Source organism: Peromyscus californicus, unplaced genomic scaffold (assembly GCF_007827085.1).
Source record: "Peromyscus californicus insignis strain IS unplaced genomic scaffold, ASM782708v3 Scaffold_5__1_contigs__length_169319896, whole genome shotgun sequence".
In the NCBI taxonomy this organism is placed as follows: Eukaryota; Metazoa; Chordata; class Mammalia; order Rodentia; family Cricetidae; genus Peromyscus; species Peromyscus californicus.
The window spans coordinates 63,053,042-63,078,293 of record NW_026294573.1 but is presented as its reverse complement, the minus strand read 5'-3'; the positions used below and the strand labels follow the sequence as shown (position 1 = coordinate 63,078,293).

General features: G+C 39.9%; 1 protein-coding gene across 3 annotated transcripts in view; it reads left to right on the top strand.

Moving 5' to 3' along the window:
• Focad (focadhesin) overlaps positions 1–25,252 on the top strand; it is a 287,598-nt gene that overhangs the window by 51,857 nt on the left and 210,489 nt on the right. For all 3 annotated transcript variants that reach the window (XM_052717956.1, XM_052717954.1, XM_052717955.1), the window contains 4 exons: positions 1,400–1,606; positions 5,887–5,974; positions 9,638–9,840; positions 18,449–18,706. In XM_052717956.1, the coding sequence (XP_052573916.1) occupies positions 1,400–1,606; positions 5,887–5,974; positions 9,638–9,840; positions 18,449–18,706 (756 nt within the window). The remainder of the gene's footprint in view (positions 1–1,399; positions 1,607–5,886; positions 5,975–9,637; positions 9,841–18,448; positions 18,707–25,252) is intronic.

Below are 25,252 nucleotides of genomic sequence, written 5' to 3'. Positions count from 1 at the left end.
TTATTTTAAATGATTCTTGTCACATCATACGTTATCCATGCTTCGTGATCCATTTTTACATAGAGATAAAACATTACTTTGAATTTATTCTTAAGAATTTGATAATGGTGGACTAGAGAACTTTTATAGCTAATCTGTTGAGATTATTTTTTTTAATGGAAAATTTCCAGTATACAAAATGAATACACTCAAGGAAATAAACCACCATCTGAACACCAGGCTTTTGTGTTTAGTCCATGTCTTTGTAAGTACCCTTTAAACTTTTTTTGCTTTATGTTTGTAAAAGAACAAAATAGGGTCAGTGAGATGGCCCAGCAGGTAAAAGCATTTGCCACCAAGCCTGCTGGCCCAAGTTTGATTTCTGGGCTTCATGTAGAAGAAGAAGAGCACCAACTCCTGCAGCTTGTCCTGTGACCTCCACCTGTGTGCCACATTGCGTTCGTGCACACCTGCACACACAATAAATACATACAGATAATTAAAAGAGAATAAAATGATTCAGTTATTGGGCTGCTGATACTTTATTTTTGAATTTTTTTTTTTTTTTTTTTTTTGGTGTGTGTGTGTGTGTGTATGTGTGTGTGTGCGCGCGCGCGCGCGCTTTCTTCCCCCTTCATCTTTTGGAATCTTTCTGATTTTCTAGGAATTCTATTTGGGTATAACTTGTGTTGATGTCTCTTTTTCTAATGGGTGGTAAGCAGGGGTGAAACTGCAGGCTTTTCTCTTGATGAACTTACCACACACAAGCATCCTGACTGGAGCAGATGGTTCATTGTTTATAATCCCTGGGAAATACCATAGTTGCTCTGAGCAGGACCACACCCTTAATACTGAATCCAGGATTTGAACAGAACAGCAGGGTGTAAATTGAATTGGGATTTTTCAAGGGCACCCAAGTCCTTCCTGTGTAATGCATTAGCCTGTTGAGAAGACAACTATTATTTAAACATGGTCTTTTATTACATTCTCCACTGTGCTTAATGATGCTTCAGCTAAGGCTTGTAGAGGGAGAGCGTAGTGTATGGGGATAACATGCTGACCTTATGACCAGGTATCTGTGTTAAACTGTAGGAGAACTGAAAACCAGCTTTGAGGTGATGTCCTTTGACATGTAGGCACTATATATCAGTTGTCTAAGACATCTTTTTTCACAGAAGCTAGAAAAATAGAAGGAGTTTGTGTTGGGAGCCTTATTGTGTGAGACAGGGCTGCAAAGGCAGTAACAGTTGTGCAGTGGTTAGTGACAGAAGGAGAAGGCAGAGCTGTGGAGTGGAACCCTCACGGCTGCATCACTACATCTTCACGTTTGGATCACTTTAGAGAACGTTATTCTGTTGAAGACTTCTTGTACAACTTGAAGTGATTCTATAATTTTAACCAGTATGACTTCCTTCAACAGATGAAAGATCTGACTCAGACAACAGAGATGATACTGTTCATTGAGGAAGTGTATCTAAGCCTTCTGCGCCATCCTGTGTTCTGGAAAAGTCAGCTTACCCAACTCACCCTTCAGCTGCTGTGTATCTGTGAAGTCAGTTTAAAGATAACTGGGGAATGCTCATCTTTAATTCAACTTTTAGAGCACAGCATTGAACTTCTTGGGGAGGTAAGGCCAACATAAACCTTCAATGTGCTAATTATCACTTTAGAAAATCTTTGAGAAACTGGGTGGTCGTGTTTATGTAGTTTATTGTATGTTTGAGGTGATTTGATCTTATGCTATTAGATCATACTACTACAGATAATTATTAAAAAACAAATTATTAAATAATCTTATGTCGTCACTTAAAGTTCTACCTCACTCCTATTTATTCATATGTAGTATAAATGTTGAACAAGTGTTATATTCAAGAACCCACACATTTTCTGTGATCTCAAGATAGAAGCACGTAAATAAGCAATTCTAATAGAGTAAGAAAATGTTTTTTTTTTTTTTTCTTTTTTTGGTTTTTCGAGACAGGGTTTCTCTGTGTAGCTTTGCGCCTTTCCTGGAACTCGCTTTGGAGACCAGGCTGGCCTCGAACTCACAGAGATCCGCCTGGCTCTGCCTCCCGAGTGCTGGGATTAAAGGCGTGCGCCACCACCGCCCAGCCAAGATAAATGTTTTTATAGGACCTTATTTATAGTGTAATGGGAAACAAGTGTGATGACTCACACCTGTAATCCTACCACATTGGTGCTGAGGCAGGAGGATTGCTGTAAATTTGGAGCCAGGCTGAGATAGTGAGATCTAAATCCCTCTGGCTTACAGAGTGAGATCATACCTGAAAACAAAAACAAATGCTGAGTGTGGTGGCACACGCCTTAAATCCCAGCACTCAAAAGGCCGAATCAGGTGGATCTCTGAGTCGGAGGCCAGCCAGAGCAACCTAGTGAGATCCTGTGTCAAAAAAAACCAAAAAAACAAACAAACAAACAAAACCCAAAACCAAACAGACTAGACTATTATATATGTATAATACATAAAATGCATATATATATATATATATATATATATATATATGTTTGTTATGAAGTTTCTTGTTGCTTATCCTCATGCTAATATTCCTGAGGTTAAAAAAATGTTGAAATTTAATTTGAGAACCTTTAATGCCTAGATGCATATTGATTTGAAGGAGAATAAAGTAGCTTTCTTATGTATTTTGAGGCTATCATCCATCACTATTCTGCTGGGTTCATCTGCTGCATATTCAGTTTAAATATTACTGTACCCTTTCCCTTCTCTTTGTTCTCTCAGCTTTTCTGTGGGAGGAGTGTCCTTACACACTTTAGGCCTGTTTCTCAGACTGTGTGGTTTGCTAGATTTGGCTTTGGGTGAGCCATTCACCTATCAGTTCAGATGTTTGCATCTAAGGCCTTTCCTTTTCAAGCAAAATAATTTACTCCTATCAACAAAATTAAGCAAAAATATTGATGTAGAGTAAACTGGGCAGTTTCTCCAGGTGTAGGACAGACTACAGATGGTAGCTTTACAAAAGTTAGGGACTGGCTGTTTCTAAGAAACCGTCACTGGATGACTCGCTTCACCTTTCTGTTTTGTGTGAATCAGCTGAAGAATTCCTAAGAAGAATGGTCTGTGGGCATAGCTGGGGGAGCCCACTCTGCAGAGGACGGGGGCTGAAGCAAATTTGTGGGTTTTGGGGAGTGTGTGAGCGGAATTGCCCTCACCTTTGTGTCTTCTGCAGGAGGCAAACTTTGTTACACCCTCTTTTTACTTTCTTTTAAAAGACATTTCCATGACTAAGTTGGTAAAATTCTTGAGAAGAAGGGCTATCTTGTTAACGGAAGCATCCCTAGGCCCACATATGTTATTAGTGCCTGTCATATGGGTAGTGTTCATTTTTATCTTTCATTTGAATTGAGGACCAAAAGCATGATCCCAAATACTTTCTGTCACTAAGAATCCTAGTTATGAAGGCATTTACTCCTTCTCCTTTCTGTAGCCAGGCTCTGAGTTAGACTGAGTTTCTCCAAAAGTCAAGTGGAGCCCATGTTCTCACAGAAGCAGAGAAGGTATGAGAATGAAGTTCATTTACACATGTGATCCCAGAGAGTGGGCTGGGAAGGGTGGCTGGGAGAAATATGGCAATATGACTGTTGCTATAGCAACCAGTTACTTCATTCCGTAGACTTCCCAGAAGCCTCGTGGGAATGTTTCAGACCATGAAGAAGGATCCAGGGCAGTGAGTAATCATATGTCCACATAATCCTTTTGCCAGTTTGAAGCTTTCCCCTGTAGGCTTGAACATCTAGAGCTTGAAGTTTGGGGACAGAAAGTGAAGAGTGGTGTTGTGGGGCCATATGGGAAAATGTTCAGGTTGATGCTGTGCAGAGCATGTTTATGTTATGGCAGAAGTAGTTGTAGTTAGTGGAAGAGGCCTGAAAAATGCCAGCAGAGTGGTGTGGTCGCTGGTCCATGTTCCAGTGGATGGCCCTACACCCGTGCACATATGGGCAACACTAATAGGAATTAATGGGTTAATTTAGAGGTGGGGAGAGGGAGAAGGAAAGGATGGGAGGGGGAGAGAGAGAGAGAGAGAGAGAGAGAGAGAGAGAGAGAGAGAGAGAGAGAGAAGAGCATGAAACTGGGGAGTTATGTTTTGTGAGGAGGGTAGTCCAGGGGAGGAGGAGGGGATAAATTCGGGAGGATATGATCATATTTCATTGAATACGTATATGAAATTCTCAAATAATAAATTAAAAAATAAAGAGTTCAATACACTTTACTATATTCTGGTGTCTGTCAATCAAACAAACAAAAACAAAAATTTGTAAAGCAACTTAAAATTTACTTCTTTTAATCCTGCACCATTCACTTTTCCTACATTTTTGATATCCCAAATCTGCAGCTCTTTCTCTCTTGCCCTCTGTTCTGCGTGGGCTAGTCTCACACATCCTAGAGAAGGTCACTTCCATTTATGATTACTTATCTTTAAGTTCTAGCCCTTGAAAAGCTTCTGCTCTGTTTTAAAACTTAAGATGTTCCCCCCCTCCCTCTTTTGAACGACAGCTGGTATGAAGGAGGCATTCAGCCAAGTCATGAGTGCACTCTTTCATGCTTTGTCTATGAACCTCTTGGAAATTTCCAAATTTGGAATGTAAATAATTTTCCTACCTTCTTTTTAATGTGGACATATAGAAATTAAGGGAAATATGGTGGAAAATGGTATGAAATTAAAGGAAATATGTGGAAAATGGTACGATGGTGTACATCATGAGCATGTTGGTTTCAAAAGTGATTATTGTCCTCTGATAATATGCACTGCTTGCTTCCTTGCTTTCAACTGTATTTCAAAGCAGTGAACATAAATAATTACAAAAGACACGAACTGGCACATGTTTCATCCGCAGAGTTTAATTAGTTTCTTTTTTTTTTTTTTTTTTTTTTAATGTTTTGTTTTTTAAGCCCACAAAGCAGGATCTAGGAGATTTTAGAGTTCAGTTTCATTCTGGCGGTGGTAAAGGTGAGATGGAGGGGGTTATTGATTTATGCCAGAACTGATAGGGTCCCGCAGAGTTTCACTTCTGCCGGATCTGCTACAATTGTTTTCCCTCATTTGTTTTTTTACCATGTGGCTCTGTCACATGTTTGTCCCCCATTTTTTTTCTTCTTTCTTGTCTGTCTTCATCCTCACAATTTGACACTGTAGGCTTTTTTGTGAAATTTCTGAATGGACTAAAGTTACTTTATTTTTCTTGTTTTGATCTTCTGTTATTTTGATTAGAACTTACTGTGTATGTCTTCTTCAGTTTAGTTATATCCTTGCTGAACTTAATGATTTTTATATTCCATGGTTATTTCCTTGTTATAGTTAAATATGCTTGATAAATTACAATCCCTACCTTTTTTCACACTGGTACTTAGTTTTTTATAATACAATCCCTACCTCCTTCACATTAATATTTCTTTTTTATGGTATAGTTTATTAAACTATATTTCATGTAATTTATTTTGTAACTTATATAGATGAATTGTGTCTAATGTTAGGTAAGTAGAAAAATGTGGCTACTTTTTCCTAATGAAGTGTCCTGAGTGCGTCAAGGCTGTTGCAGTGGTTCACGAGGACTCACTCCTCTGAAGACTTGTGGTAGGAAGTTTTCTTCCTTCCCAAACCAAACAAACAAAGCTGAGAGGAGTGAAGCGAGACTCAAACTTTTCCTCTTGGAATTATTTTGGTTTAATTCTGTTGTTTTTTAGGCCGTATTTAACATTGAACTTACTCTGTGTGCCATTTGCTAGTTCTTTCTTCAGTAGGGCAGACTTTGTGAGACACTCTGCACAGTGTTTTTACAACTGCTTAGTGAGATACACTTTCCTTGGGTACATGTAAAGCCATAGTTCCTGGATCCTCTTTAATAAACCTTTTTATTTCTTCATATTTTTAGGATTTCCCTGTCAAATTGGTCATTATTGGGATTGCTTTACTACTTCTACAGACTCCGGCAAGCCAACAGAAGCCAATATTAAACCTAGGTAAACACAATTATACTCTCTAGAGAACAATATAAATATAAGTGTCGGCAGGTGTCTGGAGAGCTGTATATCATGCTCTTCTACATATTTGAGTTTCTAGTCTAGGTTGTTCCTAATTGCCACCAAGTAGATCTTTTTTTTCTTACCCTAGTACACTAGCCTGTGCATGTTTCTGTATCTCATAATTTGCCCAGTATTTTTCATGCACCCTAGGTTGTGATAGAAGGGATAGTACAATTCCATTTAAAAATGTATGTATGGGCATTTTCTTTATTCATGATTAAATTTCAAAATGAGAATAATATATAAAACTTGTAAGAAATTAAGTGTTTGGCAGGTTGTTTTTATTTTAAGATTCAATTTTGTGCCAGAGAGGTGGCTCAGTGAGTAAAGGCACTTGTTGTCATCTGACAGGTTGGGTTCAATCCCCAGAAACCACATGGTGGAAGGAGAGATTTTGATCTGATCCCGGAGTTGACTTTTGACTGCTACACACACACCGCACACACACACACACACACACACACACACACACACACTGCACAAAAGATTTATTTATAAATGATACTACACTGAACAAGTTAATTTTTTTTATTAAATTAGTAAGGTCAGATGAATGATGATGTTCCTTTGGTTGTCTAATTTTAAAGGAAAGTGAAGGCAGTAGAGAGGGAAGCAAAATGTGCTAGTTACCAAGAGTGCAAGAGTCAAGTTTGTCACTCTCACCGATGGGCAAATACAACATATCTTTAAATCATGCTGTTTTTCTTCATGTTTTCTAACTTTGCTTGGTCAGATGTCAAGTATGTGGTAATAAGGGACTGCAAATGACTTTAAAGTGCCTTCGATAAATTTCTGCTATGCCTTCTCTGGGACATTAATTTGTCAGTATCTTGAGAGTAGATTGCTTGGCAGTGGCCTCCGTACGTGGAGGACACCTAGTCTCTTCGACTGCTTTTGCCTGGTGTTTGTTGTTTGCTCCTTCCTGGTGCCCTTTGTATGGACTTTTCCTTTTCTCCAGCAGTGCACATGGCATCTTCCTGGAAGCAGTGTATGCCAGGCTGCTACTTCTGTTGCTTTTACAAAGTTTCATTGTGGTATAATTTATATATATATCTCATGAGATTTACCAGTAAAAGTGTGCAATAATTTTTTTTTTTAAAGTTAGTGGTTTATATAGCCAGGATTATAATCTAGTTTCAGAATTTTTCTATCACCACTGTTCTCTAAATTTCTTGTGTCTAATGGTGTTAACCACCATTTCCAATTACAGCCTGAGAGAAAATATTACTCAGTCTTTGAAAAAAAAATTTTTTTTTGGTGCTGGAGTTAGGAGCACTGGTTGCTGTAGATGTATCCAACCTTCCCATCAAACAATAAACACAGAACCAATGCAAAGAAGAAAGCCAAGAGGTCAGAGCCAAGAGCCAAAACCTTACCCTTCCTCCTGCAGTGGTCCTACCTCTCCGAACCAGAGCTACCCCTGTGTTAAAGTCTTTATATAGAGTTCCTGTCCTGCCTTCTCATTGGTTGTAAACCCAACCACATGACCGCCTCCTCACAGCCTGTCTGTATAGGCCTCCAGGTTTTCCATGATTGGTATTAAGATTAAAGGCATGTGTATCCAATAATGGCTGTATCCCTGAACACACAGAGACTTACCCAGCTCTGCCTACTAAGTGCTGGAATTACAAGCGTACGCTACCACTGCCCTGCTTTCCTATGGCTTGCTAATAGCTCTGACCCCCGGGCAACTTTATTTATTAACATACAAATAACATTTTAATACAAATAAAATATCACCATAGGTTGCTCTTCCAGAAGACCTGGGGTTGGTTCCGATCACTCACATGGCAGCTTAACAATTGTCTGTAACTCTAGTTCCGGGGCATCCTGTGCCCTCTTCTGACCTTTGTGGGCACTGCATGCATGTGGTGCCCAGATATAAATGCAAGCAAAACACCCATACATATAAAATAAAAACATAAAAAATAAATAATGTAACATTTATCACTATTGCACACACACACACACACACACACACACACACACACACACACACACACACACAGAGTATCACATGCATGTCACCATCAGATGACAGAGGACATTCTCTCTTTTCACCCTTACTGTTTCAGGAGTGGAACTCAGGTCATCAAGGTTGGCAGGGCAAGCACCCACTGACCCACCTCAATGACCCTACTTCACTTTGTCCTTGTAAATTTGCCTTTTTATATAAATGGATTGTATTTGTTTTATTGACAAAAATTTCCACAGCCCTAGGGAAACTGCCTTTCTAATTCTGAAGTTGCAAACATATGTTTTGGCTGATACACAATAGAAAAATGACACAGGACCAAGCAAATGCTTTGAGCAGCTGTTAGCTAGCAGAATTTTCTTTCTCTTGTAAATCAGTGCCTGTTTTGAGGTTATCCTGGTTAAGGGAATAAACTACACTGAAAATTGTTGAGACTGTCTGTCATTTGAAAGTGTTTAGTGTATTGGGAAACTAGTTTTAAAAGTAATAGATAATCAAGAGAATGTCAGTCATTTTAAATTCAAAATGCAAGCATTAATATAATGTACTGTGTACTTACTAACACTAGATTTGATTATAAATAATAGCCTAAAAAATCTGGAAAATTTAAAACATGATATCGAGTATGCATGCTATGTGTTTCCTTCTTTTTAAAAAAGATAATAGATGTTTATAACGTCTTAGAGACAACTATGGATTAAGGCCAATATTTAGAGAAAGTCATGTTATAGACATGTGTTTGTACTTCGGCTCTTGTTAAGGTTTGACTTCCAAGTGATTTAAAACAAAATACTGACGACATATTGACGTGATTTAGTGCCCAGAGAATTTTTTTTTTTTTTTGGTGCAGTGGGGAAATTACTTGATTACTTTGATAATTTGGCTCTGAAGCCTATGAATAACATCTTTAAGTAAATCAGAGTTTATTTGGTAACCTTAAAAAATACAGTAAAAAAAAAAAAAGTCTACTTGTATCCTAACTCATTCTGCAATTAGGCTCCGGGAGGTCCTGTGCATGGCTTACTCACTGCACATCTGTATGTGTGCCTCTGATGTGGAGGCTGAATTCCCATGAGAAGAAACCACTTACTGCAAAAGGGTTTTGTGGGTGTGTGCTGCGAGACTTCGGTGGTCCACTTCTTAGTTGGCTAGCTGACTGGCGGCCCTGCTTTACCTTGCTGTTCACTTCAGCATCTGCTAATATGGCTTTTGGCTTATTTGTCATCGAAGCATGTGTGCTGCCCTCATTGTCCACTGATCAGGGACTTATGGTCTCTTGGTTATTTGTTATTCGGAGCTGAGATGTTATAAAGGACAAATATTTAATAGTATTAAAAAAGTTCACAGTGATCAAAAACTGGAGTTGATTTATATATACCTTTTGATGCATAATATTTGTTGTCTCTAAAAGTATCCTTATTCTTCTGTTATACATATCAACAGTTTTAAAAAAGATACAGTTAGTTTTTATGTTTCTGTTACTCGTTTTTACCGTGACTTTTCATCCTAGTTGTGTCTGAGCTGGTTGTAAAAGGGCAAGAAAACCTCCATTTCATTGGTAAAATAGCATTCTGTTTGATTGGTGTTAATTAAAAAAAATTGTGACTTCCTATTTTGTTGATTAGCTTTGAAGCTCCTCTCTCTTGCTGAGGGTCAGAAAATCCCAAAGGCATCCCTGCTGCTCATGGTGCCTCTTCTGCAGATACTGTCTTCCACCGCCTTGGAAGACTGTTTGGCCATGGGTGAAGAGGGTCCCTCCAGGCAACAGTTGGCTCTGAATCTTTTGGAAGTGCTGCAGAGGGAATGTTATGAAGATGACCACCACATGGTAATGAGTTCCTCTTAATTTCTCCTCAGCGTCCATGTGCATTTTCTGTCACTTCTAATGAAATTTCTGTTTAGATGTAAACTCATTGCACTTTCCAGATTTGTCAGGCAGTGATGTGGGAGATGTTATACTTCTCTGGACTATGAAGGGAGGTTAGGGGGTCCTATGGTCCATAAGTTTTTGAAATGCTGTATGATCTTTCTTCTTTTTTGAGATTCTAGTACATTAGACACTAACAGTCCTGATTAGTTCTGAGAAATGAAATGAAAATGGTCAATTTTCTGTTTAATTTAGTGCTTCTTTTATTTATTAGATCTACTTTATACACATGCAGATGGGTTTCCGTAGAGGCCAGAAGAGGGTTTCAGATTCTTGGAGCTGGAATTATACAGGTGGTTTCGAGGCACTGATGTGGGGCCTGTCCTCTGCAAGAGCAGCGAGTGCTCTTACCTGCTGAACCCTCTCTTGCTGCTTCTTCATGATGCTTGAGCATGGAGTCCTTCATTCTCAGAGTCCATTGATAGATGTCCAGCATCTTGCTAGTCAGGATCTTTCCCAGGTAGGGAATGTTCCTCAAAGCCTGGAAGTTCAGGGGTCAGGATAGGGCCTGTAATGTTAGGCTCCCTGGCCAGTGGCTCTTGTTGTCTTTATGTGTGACCACATTTTGCTGCCTCAAGTGGAAGACAACAGGTCTGTCACATACTTTTTTACTGCCTTGTGAGACTGCATGGCCGTGGACGAGGAAAGTCCCTTCAGGCAGCTGTTGACTCTGAATCTTATGGTGCTATGGTGGGAATGGTAGTTCTGTTCACTTCATTCTGTGTTCTCAGTCTCTGTTTTCTGTCCTAGTTTTCTATGATTTTAAAAGTGTGTGTGTGTGTGTGTGTGTGTGTGTGTGTGTGTGTGTGTGTGTGAACACGTGTGTCCATGTGTGTGTGTACTGTCAGTGAACATTTGTGGAAATCAGATGACAACTTTCAGGACTCGGTTCTCTCCCTTGGCCCTGTGGAGAGATCCCAGAGATCTCAGGCTTGAGAGCAAGCACCTCTACCCACTGAACCCTATTGTTGGCCTTTCGTCTTCCTTGTCTGTCACAGTAGCATAAGATGGCTGGGTCCTAGGACATTTCTGGTAGGCCTGTTCTCTTTTTACATATTGTCTTTGGTAAAATGTATTACTTTTCTACTCCCCTCTTAGGGGTTGGGATGAGAGTTAAGTAAGCTAAAGCCAGTAAAGTGCCCAATGTCTCTGTGGAGGGGGTCACTACAGACACAAGCTGGAACGTGCTTGTGGCTTCCTTTGGAAAAAGGGAGGTCCCTTTAGTCATGCATGGTTAGGTGTTAGAGTAGCCAGAGTCTAGTCATCAGTATTCCTTACCTGAGAATGTACTGGAAACTAATTAAATGTGTATTACAGCTTCCCAAATCCAGATTGTTACACTGTAATTCTAATCTTGAAGTAGATGTCTGACTTACCAGTAAGAGAAGGAAATTCTGTCGAGTTCTAAATAGGCTGGCAAGAATTCTAATAACTTTTTTTATGCCTTATCTCCTAATTTGCCATATAGCACAAAGATAGGATCCTGGGTTGGGCCAGAGCTGGGGTCCAGTGCTACTGCTCAGGCAGGATGTACTTTGAATTGTGTACCTTTAAATCACAAGTGTTATTTACTGAGGCTCACCCTACCCCTAATACCCAAGGACTCGGCTTACTGTTTGCTCAGGTGTGTGTGTGTGTATCTTCCTCGTCAGCACTGGCAGCATTGGTAGCTGGACTTCCTCTTTAGCAGCTGTTGGCGATGAGGGAGGAAGGGGTACTATTGATGGTATAAATATCCTCCTCGAGATGCTGTGCTGTCTGGTTGAGGCTGTGAGTGACTTACATCACCCTTTTAAAAAATGCAAGCCATGTTTTACCTTGGGATTCTTTTCCCCAGGTACCTGTGTGGGCTCTGTATTCCAAACACACCTATCAATTCAGCCTGGCTCACCCTCACCAAGTCTCTTCCTAAATCTTCAGTTTTGCACACAATGCTCTTTTGTGTCCTCTGTATGAACGGCTTGTTCTTCCAGACACAGCCGAATGTTCTCAAGTCCCCACATCAGTATTCACTGTGCTTTGTGTTCCCAGCATTTCTTTTATTTACCTCAGGCAGAGAATGCCATGTGCTGATGTGGAGGGTCCATGTTTCTACCTTTCACTCTGTGATGAGCTCACCGAGGGAATGAATTGTGGCTCTTTCCTCAGGCCTTCAGGAAAGGGCAGCGATGTAAATTGTTAACATTAAATTGCAGTAGTCATTGATCATCTTGCATTTTTCTGTCCTAAGTGCTTTTGCTTTGTATTTCTTAGCTGATCATAGGAAATAGCTTTAGTGTAAAATATTTTAGCCAGTTGTTTAACTGAATGTCTTCTTTCCTTATACTTATATAACATATTAACTTACCTGGTCCATTGTTTAGTACATGGTGGGTATTCAGTATTTAGCACATTTTGTTCATAGCAGATATGCACCTCTCATAAGACCATTTTTTCCTATTGATTAATTACAGAAAGCTTTCTATGAAAGCCATAGATTTGCTGTTTTTAATGATTTCTCTTGGTGGTTCTGACTTAGTGTTTGATTATAACTAAAACTATTCTTCAGAAGTACAGTTTGGAGGTTAAATACCCTGCCAATGCAGAACTGTAATGACTTCTCCATTTCTAAAGGCTGAGAACCACGAAATAAAACATGGCTTAACATCTTTCCATTCCCAAGATATAAAAAAAAAGCACGATTATAAATGTGATATTCATCCCTTTAAAATCTAATAAGTATTTTTATAGTGTGTGGAAAACAAGATCCCTTTTTTCTATGTGGCTATTAAATGTGAAATTTAAAACCACCTATTGTAATCGCCTCAGGTTAAAAAACCATCAGCCACTAGTTGTAATTCTAATGTATTTGAAAATTCTCTCAAGATAATGGAAAATAAACGAAAGCATCAGTGTACAAGAATTATGGTCAATAAGGAGAGAAATTTGAGTAAGACAAACTACCATGAGTTTGTTGTTCCATTGACTAGTAAAGAACGCTGTGAGAGTGCCTGTGGGGAAATGTTACTACTCTCAGGTAAAGAGGCAGCCTGTCTGCTGTGCCCTCTGTTGACAAGGTACCACTGTGCTGTCCCAGGTAGGATGGATAGGTGTGGACCTGAGGTGTCACACTGAGTACCTGCCAATAAGACAGACTCAGGGGAATTTTGAGGGGTGGGGGTGGGGGATGAAAATGGATTGATGAGATAAAGTGAAAGGAGACAGGGCTGAATTCCTATTTGTTCAGATGACAAATTTCATTTCCATAAAACTGTGCTAGTCAATGGAAAGATTAGGATAACTTGACTCAGCTAGGATCTACTGCAAGCCTGTGTGTGTGTGTGTGTGTGTGTGTGTGTGTGTGTGTGTGTGTGTGTGTAAATATGGTATTTATGGACCCTGTTGATAAAACAGTACTAGATAGGCTTTATTTGGAATTATAGGAAGCAGAAAATATCTTGGATATTTGTCTCTTAATTTGAAAAATCATGAAATTTTCCAGGTTGTCATTGTCTCGCTTAGAGCTAACATTAGGTTCTTGCAGCACCTGTAGAACAGGTTCTCAGCATCGTTGCCAGCCCTTACTGCCTGTTTGCCGTTCTCGACCGTGATGGCCGAGTCTCTGGGCCCTGCTGAAATGGGCAGCAAGGCATCATGTCGTTCATAGAATTGTAGACTTCGTTCTGTGCTCTGTATTAGCTGCTTTGTTATGCCACACACCATGAGATAGTTTATCGAAGAGGTAACTGAGGGATTAACGTGCCAGAGGTCGTGCTGTGGGGCCCATTCTGTTTTTAGATTTATTTATTTTATTAGACAAGTATATGAGTGCTTCCGCCTAACTTTTATTAGTTTATTGGAATGCAATTCACATATACACTGTGTGCAGGTCAAATGTACAATCCAGGGTCTTTGAGTTTGTCTAATGTGGTATATCCGTCACCACAACAAGCCTTAGAACATTTGTTAGTATATCTCAGAAACTACACCTCGCGCACCTGCTCCTCTCTCCTCAGCCTGGGAAACCCCTGATCTGCTTTCTAGGGGGAAGTTGTCTGCTTCCAGCCCTTCACAAGGATGGGATCACACAGATCGGCCCTTTATACTGGCTTTTTTTTTGTGAACTGGTACATTGTTTCAATTTTTATCCTGGTAGGATGACTGAACAGTGTTTTGTTTTGTTTCTCTTCCTCTATGGGTGAACTTTGTGCTATTTACTTTTTTTTTTTTTACTGTGAGTACTTGTGATGAACATTTATGTTCAAGATTTTATGTAAGTATGTGCTTTTATTTCTCTTTGGTAGATTTGTAGTTTTGTGGGTCATATTATAATGCTGTGTAACTGAGAAATGCCCGTCACAGCATGGGAGGAGTCCAATTTCCCTTCATCCTTGCTAACTGCTGTCTGTTGATTTTAGTTATGCTAGTGAGTACCTGTCCATCCCTCCCCCTTTCCTTTCTTCTCTCTCCTCCGTATGTTGCTTAGGATGAAATTCCTGGTTTCTCACATGGTAAGTAGGTAGTCCACTTTTGAACTGTGTCCTAATTCCATCCCCCGTTGACCTGTGCCCCAGTCCCAAGTTCTCAAAGCACTCAAGTCTAAGTTAGGAGACTGAGATTAGAGAGGCCAGGAACGTCTTCCAGTCACATGTGCTGTAAGGGATAGAATTGAATTGAAGATTTTGCCTCTTTAACTCTAGAGCACAGAATGTGTTACTTCATTCTCGCCCTCCATCCACTAGTTTATCTTTATACTGAATTTAGGAGGAAATAATAGCAGTGGTTGGATAGGTTTATAGTAAATAAAATAGTAAATTAGCAATAAGTTTCTGAAACTCTGGTTTCCTGAGAGTTTTTGGTTGAAAATTAAGGATAAACCTAGATCTTACGTTTGGGGATGATGTGATGATATTTGATGATAACCAAGTATGCGCACGTTTCTCAACTCTCATCTAGATTCTTTATGGGACCACAGGGCTGGAGAGAAAGATACTTTTTGTTTTGGGTTTTGAGACAGAGTTTCCCTATGTATCTCTGGTTGTATAGACACTGGCCTTAAACTCACAGAGATCCCCCTGCCTCTGACTCCTGAGTGCTGAGTTTCCATGTCACTGTCCTTTTGTCTGTTAAGTCTGTTGTAGTCAGGGTTACAGATTAATGCGCATCTTTACTGTATGCACAGACCTCTTTAGCTCAACAAAGACTGTCTTATGTTTGACATACAGTTCACACTTAATATACCTGAACATTTTTAGGAAAACCCTTTAAAACTAGGTAATCCCAACTCATTTATAAAAATCAATAAAGTACATTTTGACAACTATCTAGTACTTATTTAAAAATTTTGATTTTATGTGTATCAGTGTTTTGACTGCATGTATGCCTGTGTATCACATATGTGCCTGTAGAAGCTATAAGAAGGTACAGATCCCTGGAACTAGAGTTATGAACAGTTCCCAGCCTTGGGTCCTTTAGACGGTCAGCCAGTACTCTTAATTGTTGGGCTGTCTCCAGCCCCTCAGATATGTGTTTTATTTGTTTACTTTTTTTTGAGTTACTGTGTTTTTTTTTTCCCCCTGTCTTTTGTATGTTTTTTGAGATAGGGACTCACTGTATAGCCTGGCTAGCCTTTAACTCTCCATGTAAACTAGGCTGGCCTTGAACTGTTTGCCTTTGTTGGGATTAAAGGTGTACACCACCATGCCCCTGGTTTGGTTTTTTTGAGCAGAGTCTCACTTAGCTTAGTTTGGTCTTAAACTCCTGATCCTCCCGCCCCGTTGCACAAATGGTAGGATTACATGTGTTGCCATCATGCCAGTTACCACCCCCCCCCCACCCCCCCCGCCAAGACAGGGATTCTCTGTGTAGCTTTGGAGCCTGTCCTGGAACTCACTCTGCAGACCAGGCTGGCCTCGAACTCACAGAGATCCGCCTGCCTCTGCCTCCAGAGTGCTGGGATTAAAGGCGTGCGCTACCACCGCCCGGCCAGTTCTGGTATTTTTTTTTAAGTGTAATCTTTTTCCTGTGGTTTTTGTTTGTTACTATTTTCTGTTGTGCTATAATACACATAATACAAATCCTTTGACTTTCTACTTTTTCCTCTGGAAAGCAGAATGCACCAACCCTTTCCTCTGTTTTCTCTCAGGGTAGGAAACCCTTGATGACACCCTTCCCCTGATGGTATGCCAGTAGGAGCTGGCACTCAGTGGGGCAAAGGGATCTTACTGTGATATATTATTTAGCGTTTTGATCTCCTACTGCTGGTCTACCTTTAAGCAACCAAGCAAACAAAAGCAAGAGGGAGATAATACTTCAAGTAATGTGGAATTGCTTTTCCTTGTTTACCTATGTCAGAGTAATCTTCTTGCTTTGGACTCAATTCATGGCTCATGTTGATTTTCAGTTATTTTCTTTTCTACTCATACCCACTGGTTTTATTTTTCTTTTCCCAAGATGACAGGGATAATATTTTCCTCTATTTATAATTTCAGGCATTGTGCCAAATGCTTTATTAGATATTAGATGGTTTCATATCTGCCTCATGTACCTTTGCAAGAAGTTAGTCTTTATTTAAATTGTACAAATGAGTAAAGTGATAGAAATTGCATGATATCCAAAAGCTAGCTTCGGTGTCCTGAAGACCAAGTCCAGTATTGGTTGTCATTATCTAAAGGACTTGGCCATAGTCATTAATGAATCTCATCTTCTTATGAACAGTATTTTTAATGGGACAAAGGAATTTAAGTTTAGATATTATTTAAACTTAAATTTTGTAAGTTTTTGCACTAGTAATACATTCACATGGCTTAAAAAGTATAAAATGGTACATGATGAAAGTCTTCTTTTTCACTGTGGTTTCTAGTAGTACCATTCTCACTCTTGCAAATGGAATATTTTGCTTAGTAGTTACTGGTTTGTTGTATAATACGATATGATATAAAACTATAATAAAGTAACATAATATTTTTTTCTCCTCATACTCTTTTGGAAAAAAGTAGCATTCTATGTAAACTATATCTCTTATATTTGCATGAATCTTTTCATATTAGTTAATAGTATGGCAAGAACTTGCACATTTGTTTTAGAGTAGTGTTTAGTTTTTAAATCTGACAGTCACTCTTTAGCATATGCTCAAGAAAATTGTATACTTATATTGTCTCACAGACGTTTGTAGAAATGCTGATAGCATTGTTCGTAATTGCCTCCCAGAATGGAAATGGCTCAACTATCTGTCTGTCATGAATGGATAGACGAGGGGAGCTCTATACATATGATGCAATGCTATTTGGCAATAAAAAGTACTGACACAAGCAGTGACGTGAACACCCCTTAGAAACACGCTAAGTGAAAGAAGCCACAAAATGTGTGGTGTCTGTCATATAAACCTCTCATAAAAGCTACAACATTATGTGGTTTCTATCATATAAAATAGCCAGAATAGAAATTATAATGCCAGTGGATGGTTTCCAGGGACTGGGAGTAGGGAAAGGCTATTGAAGTTTCCCCTGGGACTGATGAAAGTGTCATAAAAATAGGTACTGATGGTGGTTGCAGAACTCTATAAGTTACTGAAATCTTCTAAATCATAAACTTTAAAAGAGCATATATTATAACATGTATACTCTATCTTAATACATTTATTACATTTTTTAAACCAATGTTAACTTTTATTTCCTATCCTTTCAATGATTATTTTTATAAGTCATCCTCTGATAAGAGGCAGGTAGAGCTTTTAATTTCTGTCATCCTCTTCTGTGAAATTTGAATGACCCTATTAGCAGACAGTATCAAATGCTTCTGTAATGCCTGTGGCTTCTCTTGAATCCTTTCTGCTCAAGCATTCATGCACAGGTTCGTGCATTCCTTCGACCTGACTACACCACTTCACCTATGTGAGGAGCCATTTCTCAGATTTGCTGAAGTGAAGCACTCTCTCTCGGTCTTGTTCAACTTAGAGCTGGGGGCTTCATCTTATTGCCTAAGTTATTCACAATTACTAATGACTTCCCAGGCTCAAGTCGAGGCAATCCTGTTCCCGTCCACACACTGTCTGTTACCAGTGTGACTTGTCCTGTGTCCAAGTCTGCCATCTGCTCGGGGCTGCCGCTTAGTAGGGCCTGGCCAATGAAACGGAGTGTCTGTTTTCCCTCTCACTGCTGACCACTTTTCGTTGTTTTTTTTTTTTTTTTTTTTTTTAAAGTGAAAATAGCGTTTGTCAAACTCTGCTGCCTCTGGATCTTGTATATTGATCCATTTCCCCTCTCTTTTTAAACTGGGAATGAATTGTAAATATGAGAAAATTCTGTGCTAAAGTGTTCTTAGGTTCTATGGAACAACTGTTTTCCCCTTTGTCTAATCCTATTACCTCACATGCGGGTGGAGAGCTATTTGGCAGGACCTCAAAGTGTGTATTTATTTTGCTGAAGGGAATGATTTTGATAATTATAAAATAAGTGAATGTCAGGAGTAGGAATATATTTCTGACACATTTATCTCGTTGTTTTAATGCCTCCTTTTGTCTATTTTTCAGATCTCCTGCAGGCTTACTTTTCCTGTAAGCAGCATGTATGGCTCAATCTTCACCACCTGGAGGATTCTTGAAGTAATTGGAGACGGGACTGCAGCCAGTGACTGGCTGGCCGCAGTGGAGTCCTTGCTTCCTGTCACTACAGTGATCTCCAGGCACGTTTTTTTACTGCTGGCTCACCTGCTTGTTGAAGATTCGGGACAGAATCTTCAGCAGATACTGAAGGTCACCACACAGTTAGCCCAAGCAGATTCCTCTCAGGTAAAGAGAATATGGAAATGTAACGGTAGAAAGGTTTAGCATTTACAATTACAGATTATTTCTAATGTGTAGATTATTTATGCCAACATCTTGAATTATAGCTTTAAAGAAATGTCTTTATCATCCCAGTTTGGATTCTTTCTTCTTATCCTGAATTGATTTATACTTAATAACGCAATTTTTTAAAATTAAAACTACATTTTGCTAGGATACCTGAATACAGTACATTTTTGTTCTGCTTTTCACAACCCATTCCATGTTGCATTCCTTTTAGTTCTAATATTGACCTAAGGTGGACCCAGCTAATCAGTTCATGATAGATTCCTTACAGTTTACCCCTCTCTTCACTTAGTCATTTAATAAGCAAAAACATTGTATCCTTACTCTGTGTGGTACTGATCTGCAGGCAAGGATGTGGGGATAAACAGTTGTCTTCCTGTCTGCATGGAGCGTGAGTGTAATAAGCAGTCAGACATAAATAAGACTTCCCTCTGTCCTTTAAAAATAGAAATACATTTAACACAGCGTTCTTTTGTTTTTCTACTGGTTAGAGTCTCTAGAATGTTTTCTGTGAAGGGAGAATTTCCTAACCCAGCAGGCACGACATTATTTTATATGCTCTTTGCTGATGTCTCTGCTTATGTTTGCTTTCAGGAAGAGTGAAGAAAAATTTCGCCTCCCAGTACAAAATCATATGTTACTGGTTGAAAACATTAGATGTTGGTGATGGTGAAAATATGTTGAAGATGAGAAATTATGTGTTTGGAGTTTCTCATTCTCTTAGCTTGTCATGCTCATTTGTATTTTATCAAGTAACCTGTAGTATACGCAGAGTGCCTTTGTTCTAATGACTGTGCATACTATAAATCATTCCATGTTGCTTCTAGTCTTGTTCTCTGTTCAGTATTTTCTTGAGACCCCCCCCCGACTTGTAACCAGTATCTTGTAAGACATTCTTTTCAGAATAGTTGATGCACAGATAGCATCTGGAGATTATGCAAAGAAGGAGCCTTTGAAATAATACAGTGGCCTGTCTTGATCTGTACACTCTTGTGATACAGTGTGTGTATGTGTTCGTACACACACACACACACACACACACACACACACACACACACACACCACACCTGTCATTTTTCATTCACTCAGTGAGTTCATTTGGTCTTAGGAATTTCACCTTAAGTTGCTATTAACAGTTTTTCGTAGCCTAGCATTTAGGTCAGTCTTGGACTAGGTAGTATATTCAAGGCACAGTTTCTTTCTTTTCTTTGTGAATTCTGTAGCAGACTTACAGAGGCTTATCACTTCATCTTCACAGTCCAAAAGGAATCAAGAAGCCGAAAATGCTTAGATTGTTCTTGCTTGGTTCGTGTGTCCATAATGTACCAAATATGATAGCATAATGAGACATTTTAATTTGCCATTCAATGTAGAATGGAAGTGGGGTGAACTTTAAGGATCCCTAAATTCTGTGCCTCCAGAGTTGTGAGAACTGAGGTTAAGATATATGTTAGTCAGACTTAGTATCACTGTGACAAATGACGTGTCACTTAAGAAAAAGAACCTAAGAGAGGAGCATGATTTCAGAATTTTAGTCCATTGTTGGTTGGCTCTATTGTTTTTAGGTCTGTGTCCAGGTAGAAACATCATGGAAGAGCATGGTAGATTCAAACTGCTTAGGTCACGGCAGCTAGGAAGCAGAGAGAGAAGAACAGGCCAGGAATAAGGAATACTCTATAAAGGCATGTTATACCTCTTGCTGAAATCCTCAAACCAGGTCCTACTTCCCATTTTCTACTACCTTTCCAATAAGGCTATCAGTTTGTATATCCATTAGTAGATCGGTACAGTAAGTAAAGTCCCTGGGGTCCAGCCACCTCTCAATGATTGGCTCTATCAATGGGGGCCAAGCTTTCAACAGATGAAGTACTTATTTTAAAAAAAATTCATTAGCATATATTAACAATACACACACAACAGGTTTCATTATGGCATTTTATTACGATACGCATATAATGTATTTTGATCATATTCACCCCCATTACCCTCTTTTCCCCGTATTACCCTCATTTGTTCCACTCCTGATACCCTTTTTTTCTAACTAGTCTCTTCTACTTTCACCCCCTCCCCCGTGTGTGTACCAGTGAGTTTAATTAGGGTTATTTACATGAGTATGGGTGAAGGGTTATGTATGGGATCATGATTACCTTACTGCTGAAGAAAATTGCTCTCCCTCCCCTATGAAGCATTAATTGCTTATAGATCCTCAAGAAGAGGTTAGAGCCTTATGAATCCCCTTTCCCCCTCCCGCAGCCCTTCACTGCCTCAGGGAGGGGCAGGGTCTTATGAGCCCTTGACCCTCCGTGATAGAACATTGACAGTTCCAATCAATCTCAGCTATTGAGGGATTCAGGAGTGCCACAGATATGCCTGGAAGACAGTATTCCACACCATTCCATCCCTTCTGCTGCTCTTATATTCTCTGTCCACTCTTCTGCAGTGTTCCTCGAGCCTTGGTGGGGTGATTTAGTGCTGAGCATTCAGCAATCACTTATTCTCAGCACTTTGACTATTTTTGAGGCTGTAGTAACTGCTGCTCACAGCAGAGAAAAGCTTCTCTGGGGAAAGCTGACAGCAGTGCTAGTCTGTGGGCATAAACAGAATACTTAGCATGTCTGTTTAGCAAAACAACAGCAGTAGCTTGAATGGTAGGTAGGGCTGTGACCGCCCTCACCAGAGGCTTTGGACGAGGTCTACAGTAGAGCCAAGCAGACTTGAGATCCTCCCAGAGAGTGTTTCTCACTCCCACGACAGTCTTGTCACTCTTGTGCCTGGAGGCACACCTTGCCTGGTGGGTTGGTCATCCTGGTGGGTCGGTTGTGTAGCACACAGGGTCCACAGCCGAACAGAACTGCTGTTGACCGTTCTTTCCCAGCAGATTATGTAGCACTTTCTGGCACCATGGAGACTAGCCAGTAGTGAGGCAGTTGTCAACGCATATCCAGCTGGAACCAAAGTGTAACGTAAGTTTTGGAAGTACCGCTTGCATCCAAACCATAAGAGATGATTTCTTAAAGGAAAGATTATTTCCCTATAATAGACATGGAAGTCTGCTCAGAAGACAAAAAGGTTGAATAGAACTTGTTTTGTATCTAGGGACTACTAAACTGCCACAAAGTGACTAGTATGCTGGGATAACGTCTCTTCCTCCTCCTCAGAATTCCTAGTCCTCAGAAGTCAGATGCTCTTCTCACTCAGATTGCTGCAGGTTCTGCCTGGTAGCCTCCACCACCTGATACTTCATTTATTTATCTTAGTACCTGTATAAACACTATTTTTTGTGTAATCTGTGAAATGGCAATCATTAGAATTGGGTTCATTTCCTTATTCATTAAGACTTTATTAAGCAGTGTTGTATATTTAAGTCATGCTCTATATCTGCTGATCATTTGTTGGATAGTTTTGAAAGAATTGAGAAGAGTATCTTGTGTATTTGTGCTCCTAATATGCATAGTAGAGTGCAATGTTTAACTGTTGTTGATCTAATGCAGCCAAACCGTACACACTGCCTTCTTCATAAGACCTACAGGTAAAGCTTTTAAGCATCTGAGAATGGGCAGAAGTAGTACCCTAGAAATAGAAGACACTGCTTTTTTCTCTTTCTTTTTTCATTATGATATGATCAATCGTGTTATTTTAATAGTCTTTAGCTACAATTTAAACAGCCAAAAAGAAGGAACTAAATATTTTGACAAAGCAAATTTTGCAGTAGTGAGTAGATGCTATGACTATATTTATTTGCCTTGAAATCTACTCTGGATGGAGTGATTTCTGTGCTTTCATTTATATTTATATCTATATCTATATTTACAGGAGGTTTGTTCCTGTAGGAGGACAGTTGGCTCAAATTCATGGAAGAGTTGGTACTAAAGGAAAGTTTTAGACTCTTTTTTTTCCCCCCGAGACAGGGTTTCTCTGTGTAGTTTTGGTGCCTGTCCTGGATCTCACTCTGTAGACCAGGCTGGCCTCGAACTCACAGAGATCCACCTGGCTCTGCCTCCTGAGTGCTGGGATTAAAGGTGTGCACCACCATTGGCTGGCAAGTTTTAGAGTCTTAGGAGACTAAGTAAACTGGGGAGATAAACACTTCAAGACTGCCATCTGCTCCTGCTTTTGGGGATCATCTCACATCTACAGGAAAATTCAACCACCTAAAGTGTGGTGATCTAAGTGATGTATCTGATCACTACTATAAGACCTTGTGAGAGAAAATACTTCATCAATTTGAAAGAAGTGGGCTGTGTCTGAAGTATATGGTTGCATCCTTTTTACTCTTATTCTGGAGTGGAGACAATAGAGATTATTTCTAGTAGTATTCATCAAAAATAATATAAATTGTTCGTATCTATTGGTACTTCTCCAGTGTGAGTTCTCCTCCTTAGTCTCTCTATCTGACTTTGGTGGTGTCATGTCTTTGCATGGCTCCAGGGACATACCTGACCTGGGCAACCAGGGAATGAAGAAAAGAGACACAGAACAAAGCTGGGATTGGATGGTTTGGGCTCTCAGATGGCGAAGCCTCAGCATCCCAGAAGCTCAGTGTGTTTATTGTATACAGTTGAACAGAGGGATTGGGTTATTGCATACAGCTGAACAAGGAGGGAGCGTTATTATATACAGCTGAACAAGGAGGCAGTTTAACTAATCTTGGTAGGAGCAGTCTCTATAAGGGAACAGTCTTTAGGCTATAAATATCCAGGGGGTGGGTGGCTTGGGGAGAAAGCTATGGTGGATGTTTTCTGCACGATGAATATCTACACTCACCCAGGGAGAAGCCCCATGGGACTGAGGCTGTGGTCCTTGACATGGCTATGCCTATGTCAACAGCACACATTCACACAGTGCTTCATTTACTAGGGCTTCCTCTACTACCCACGTGAGGAGGCATATATTTTCCTTTAGTTCTAAGACAAGTAGGATCTTGGAAGACTGAAGTTAAGTGGTATGAAGGAGTTCTGGCCTTGGGAATACCACTTAAAAATTACCTTTAGCCGGGCGGTGGTGGCGCACGCCTTTAATCCCAGCACTCGGGAGGCAGAGCCAGGCGGATCTCTGTGAGTTCGAGGCCAGCCTGGTCTCCAAAGCGAGTTCCAGGAAAGGCGCAAAGCTACACAGAGAAACCCTGTCTCGAAAAACCAAAAAAAAAAAAAAAAAAAAAAAAAAAAAAATTACCTTTAATCCCAGCACTCGGGAGGCAAAGGCAGGCGGATCTCTGTGAGTTCGAGGCCAGCCTGGGCTACAGAGTGAGTTCCAGGAAAGGCGCAAAGCTACACAGAGAAACCCTGTCTCGAAAAGCCCAATAGATAAATAAATAAATAAATATTACCTGGATATATAACTGTAATGTTAAAATAACAACAACAACAAAAGACCCCACCCTCAAGAAACAACAAAAGCTGCTCAAACTGAAGCAATGATCAACACAAAATAGCTGGTAGAAAACATCAGCAGTTGTTAGTAATTCTTTTAGTTTTCTCATCCAGCATCGTAAGGCACACTTCGCAGAAGATATAAGCTCAGGTCAGGCAGTGCTCAGTAAAAGTTCACGATTTCTGGGGGCTGGAGGGATGGTGCCATTTGAAGAGTGCTTGTTGCTTTGTAGAGGACCTGGGTTCCATTCCCAGCACTTACACAGTGGCTCACAGCCATTTGTAGTTCTGGTTCCGAGAGATCTGATCCCTTCTTCTGACCTCTGCCAGCTTTAGGCATACACGGGATGCACATACATACATGCAGGCAAAATCTTCATACCCATAGAGTAGAAGAATGACAAAAAGAAGAAGAAAACAAGAACCTCACCCAAAACAACAAAAAAGTCCACTATTTACATTTTTGGAGCCAGTAATATCCAAGAATGATCATCCTGAATGAGTTTCCATGAAAGTCTTAAAAGATTTAAACACACTAATTTATTTTACAGAGACAATCCCATGCCATATAAGAGGTTTACCTAAAATAATTTTTTTTTTCTGAGACTGAGACTCATTGTGTAGCCCAGGTTGGCCCTAAGCCATTATCCACTCTAGCTGCCTTCGGATCTTCTCACAGCCTCCCAAGTGCTGGACTTACAGAAGTGTACTACACCATCTGGCATGTGCATTTTTGATTAGTTTTAGATAACAGTTCCTACTTTTCTGATACTGTGGACAAAGTCATTGCCCATATATTTTGATGTGTATGTATCATGGCAGTCGTCTAAGAGATGCCTGAAGGACACTGGAAACATGTGGCTTCCTTGTTTGTGTGAAGCATTGCTCATTTGACCATAGTTTCCCCTTCCTCAGGTTGGTTCAAGATCTGGCCGCACTAAGTGGGAAGTGAGTAGCAAGAAATGTTAGGCATAGACCCTGCATAGTGCATGAAGGGACAATGTGGATCGGGCTTATGTGCAAACTCTCTGAATTTCAATTTAGGGCCCTTTCAAGCCATTATCAAATCATATTTTGAACACTTAGTGAGTGTTGCCCACCTATGTAAGGTGATTAT